This window comes from Buceros rhinoceros, unplaced genomic scaffold (genome assembly GCF_000710305.1).
Source record: "Buceros rhinoceros silvestris isolate BGI_N320 unplaced genomic scaffold, ASM71030v1 scaffold20001, whole genome shotgun sequence".
Taxonomy (NCBI): domain Eukaryota; kingdom Metazoa; phylum Chordata; class Aves; order Bucerotiformes; family Bucerotidae; genus Buceros; species Buceros rhinoceros.
In genome coordinates, this window is record NW_010396182.1 from 12,234 (window position 1) to 16,762 (window position 4,529).

The 4,529-nt window shown below is 44.6% G+C and overlaps 1 protein-coding gene across 1 annotated transcript in view; it reads right to left on the minus strand.

Annotated features, from left to right (window-relative positions):
• The window catches only part of AGFG1 (ArfGAP with FG repeats 1), a gene marked incomplete at its 5' end in the record, with an annotated part of 15,065 nt that overhangs the window by 8,183 nt on the left and 2,353 nt on the right, over window positions 1-4,529 (minus strand). The window contains one exon of the mRNA XM_010145837.1: window positions 755-874. Within this exon, the coding sequence (XP_010144139.1) occupies window positions 755-874 (120 nt within the window). The remainder of the gene's footprint in view (window positions 1-754; window positions 875-4,529) is intronic.

Below are 4,529 nucleotides of genomic sequence, written 5' to 3' on the forward strand. Positions count from 1 at the left end.
CAGTGCTACACTACAATGGCACAAAATGAAGCAAGCTGAGTTCTCCACTGCGTGGAACTTACTGTGTACAGCCTGGAGAGGAAAAGCTGAAGTAAATTCACCAAAACTGCAGCTAGATGAAAGCGTTCTGAACGCTGGGCAGCCAGAAATTGTGTGTGGGTTAAAGTTAACATAAGAGGGGAGAAAGAAAATTTGAAACAAAGTTTAAAACGACACCACACTCAAAAGAAAAAAAAGGAAAAGAAAGTCAGTCAGCCAAAGATCTAGACAAACAGCAAGTGTAAGCTCAAGCGGCAGTTCTACAGCATGATCAAATCAAAAGAAAGCAAAATAAATCTTAGCAATAGGCTCTACACATGAAGGCAAACATACTCAAGTGTGTCTGACACACACCTACGCATAGACACACACTCTTGTTTTGGTACTGTGATGTGCTTTTGGGTCTCCAGAAACACTTGGCCCAAGATAGAGTCAATTCGGTACTGATCATCAGCAGCACTGTTCACTTGTCTCACAGTTAGTTCAGGTGTAGAGCAAACAGACACGCAGTGCCATAGATCGGACTTTTGAGAGCGTTAGGAAAATAAAAGAAAACCAACAGCAAACAGGAGGAATTCATTTTGAGTTTCCCCAGAGCTTCAGATGGCTTGGTTGCGTTAAAGCAGCAGATGCAAGAAATCAACTCGAGTACCTTCCCACATAAAGGTAAGGATTATTTCAGGTAAGTATTAATCAAAAGTGCTAGGAGTTCTACCTGTATTTTGGGGCTGAAAAGAAGACTGACTTGCTGTGGGGAAACCTCCAAAATTACTCGAGCCATTAGACTGTCCAAACGCATCAAAGTTTGCAAAACCCGCATTGGCAGAGTTCTGCGCTGTAAATTGCGAAGGAACAAAACACGTTAATGGATATGGGAAATAAACACAAAACAGATGTATTAACTGAACCCATGGTCACAGCAGCCTCCAAGGGTTGGGTCCTACCTTCTCATTTCTCTTCACATGACAAAATTATATGTGATAATCTACAGCTGAGAGTTGTCTTTGAAGGAGCTCTCACAAACCCCCTTCAGAGCCACACCAGTTACTGCCACTCCTCTCCTCACAACTGCTGCTCCTCACACCAGCATGACCTGACCAAGCCCGCTCAGTTCCAGCCCAGCCCCTCTGCAGGGGTGGCTGGGCAGGGAGAACCAGCCAAGCAGTACAGAACCCCAGGGCATGCCTGCACAACCCAGAGCAGCTACCCTTCTGCACCTGCAGTCTGAATGAACACTGCCTTGGGAAGAACAGTCAGAAAGTGTTGTAACATACGGGCTGTCTGACTGCCTCGTGGACAAAGTGCTTCTTCCTTGGATCAGCCTAGTTTGGCACCACCTGAATCATTCTGGCTGGGTTTGTAAACTCATTTCACTGCATCAGTACGGAAGTGCGGAGAATCAATAGCAATGTCAAGGAGAGAGCATTCCGAGAGCGTACCCACAAAACAAAATCCAAGGAAATGTCAAACAATTCCAGTTTTTGCCTTCTTTTCATGACATACTGTAGGAGAAAATAAAAGTTCACACCCATCTAATTTCAAGCACGTACAGATTCAAGGGGAATTGCATGCCTCATTGGTAAGTTCCACATAAAGTCTTGAACACTTATAAGCAGGGAGTAAGGGAAAAGGCATTTCTAATCAAATTAAAAAACTCCATTATATATATAGGTAACTTGAGTTCCTGTCTAAAGGAAGCCCACAAAACACCTGCTAGAATAACAGATGCAGTAAAGTACAGTGTTGGCCAGGATTTGTTTATTCTGGAGGGGTTTTGCAGATTAAGTATATATGAAACCAATAAATCATGCTGATTACTGTTACCTAATAGCCAGATAATACTAATAAAAAGTTGCATTACCTCACTTAACTTCTATTAAAAAAGAAATCCTGTACTACAGATTTATCAGCTGAAAGGTCTTTTATACAAACTGCTGTATTCCACACTGCAGCTGGTTAAATGAGACCAAGTACTTCCCTTCACAGGGGTGCTGGGAGAGAGGCTGAGGTGTGACCTCACTTTACACCCCGCTTTGTTCAAAGTGATCACGTGTATGGGGTTTACATGGCGCGGTTTGGGTAGCGGTGGGCTGCAGGGGTGGCCCCTGCCAGAGGGGACCAGGACCTGTGCCCCCATTTGCAGAGGCAGCCTCAGCTGGCTCCAGAACAGACCTGCTGCTGCCCAGCGCTGCGCCCCTCAGCAGAGCCGGTGGCACCCCTGCAGGTACGTGTTTAAGGGCAGGCAAAAATCAGCGTGCAGAACTGTCAGAGAGCAGAGAGAAACACCTCTGCAGGCACCGAGTTAGGGGGATGAGATGCTCCAGATGCCTTCAAAGTGTGCAAGGAGAAAAACTTGACACAGACAGTGGAAATAGTTATTACACCCTCTGTACTGGTCCAAACAGCATTCTACAGACTCCAATGCCAAATGGCGCAGAGTGGGTTTTGTTTGTTTACAAACCAGTAGCTTTAAGAGGAACAGGTTAAGAACTCAATGGCATCTTGTGAAAATGATGCTTTCATCCTGACACATCGGTCGTACCAGGGCTACTTTACTGATGTTGACCAGACAGGATTATGCACGCGTCACCCTTGTAACTGTGACAAAACTCGTTTTAACCACTCACACAGAACTCTGTCAAGAATCTTAAGTGAACTATCTTTTGGGTCTAGATTAAAAACCTGAACGTGTTCTATCACAGGCCACTTAACAATTGTCCAGCATCTGCTGCCAGGAAGTGTGATTTGTGAGCGGGCCCCTGTGAAAACAGCCGAGAGTTCTGCAGAGTATTCAGGTTAATCTTGCTTTACTTTACGTGGTAAAGTTTAAACCTACATAAAAGCAGCACAAAGGTAAAAACCAGGTAAGACTTGTCCTTTCCTGTACCTGAGCAATACAACGATCATGTTTTTAGGGATGGACTGGCAATTTCAAAATTCAGTTCCCCAGGGAGAAACCCAAGAACAACCCTAAGTCAGTCTGGGAACTGCAGCGGATTGCAGACTGGCCTGGATTTACAGTGGCTGCGGCAACTGCAGACCAGGCAGTACAAACGCTCGCTGGCTGAACCATAGGGTACACAAAGGGAGAGACACAAGTCCATCCTCTGTAGGCACAGCTAAAATCACTCTCTGAAACAAGGAACACCAGCCCGTAACCCCCGCGAAAGTCGTGCTGGACTGAGTGCAAGTTCTTCCATCCCTGGCTGCAGTGGGTAGTTAGCAAAAAAAATTACAGGGTTATACAGCCCCTTAAGTGAGCACCTAAAACTTGTTTTACCCTCACAAGTCAGAAAATGCCTGATGAAGCAGCCTGCGATACACATTCAGCTACCACATGCTCAGAAATACGCTTTTGTCTGTAGAAACCCATTGACCAGCCCTGAAACTGCTTTGGGTTCTAGGACTTACGGAGTCACATGGTTAATTACCAAACCAGAACTACTCAGCACAGCCAAGCATTCTTTCAGTTTTCATTTGCAGCACTTCAACCAGAAATTAAGAGACCCTTTCGTAAGACGACATTTATTCTGGAGTGCTCATCTTGCTTTTTACCCTTTCAAAAATCACCCAGCAAAGCAGTGGAATGCTACCTAGATTTGGAACACAGTACTGAAATTCTGCTTTAACGGAATTATCTCCTGAAACCCAAAAGAGTTAAGTGTATATAAATGCAGAATCACTCGGCAGCAAGTTTGGAAAGAGTAAGTTATTAGAAAGATTGAATTATCTGCAGTCTCTTCAGTAACACTGAACAACACTGGCCAGTCAGGACAAGCTCCCTCAGCTAAGTACACCTCCAAAATGATGATTAACATGCAATCTTACGTTAAGGACTTCAAAGTCCGCTGCAATGGCAGTTCTTATTTTGTATTACTGAGTTCAGCCAGTTATTGCACAACTTTTTTTGGAAGTTGACTTTGAGAAAGCCTCAATACTTTGCCCCATTCCTCTGGTGTGCCTTCGGCCCCCTCCACCACACTTCCGCTCAGCCGCTTACAATTTCAAGGCTGCCTTGCAAGAAACACCTCTTACTCTCACGGGCTTTGCAGCATCACAGTTCCTCTCAGAAAAACCAGATGAAAAGCCCATTCAGATGAGGCAGGCAAAGGTACTTTCCCACAATTACCACGCAAGTTAGCAACAACATACTTCAGTGCCCACAGAATCAACTTTTTCTTTAGGATAGACACCATGGCTCAAGTTCTTTTGCTGAAAATAAACCCTGAGGGCTCAATGTATTTTACTGAAGTCATTCTTTAAGAATTTAAGGCCTCTCCCCATCCACAGCCAATCCATATGCTCAAAGCTTGTTTATTCTTCCTGACACTACAGAGCACTACCCACACAGTAGTACTCAGATTCCTAACAGACACACACACAAGAGGTCAGTCTTTAAACCCAGAAAGCCTTTTAACAAACTGACAGTTGTGGATGCATCTGAACTTCTTTAAAGTCTCTCTGTCTGCTTTCCTTCCATGAACGCTCTT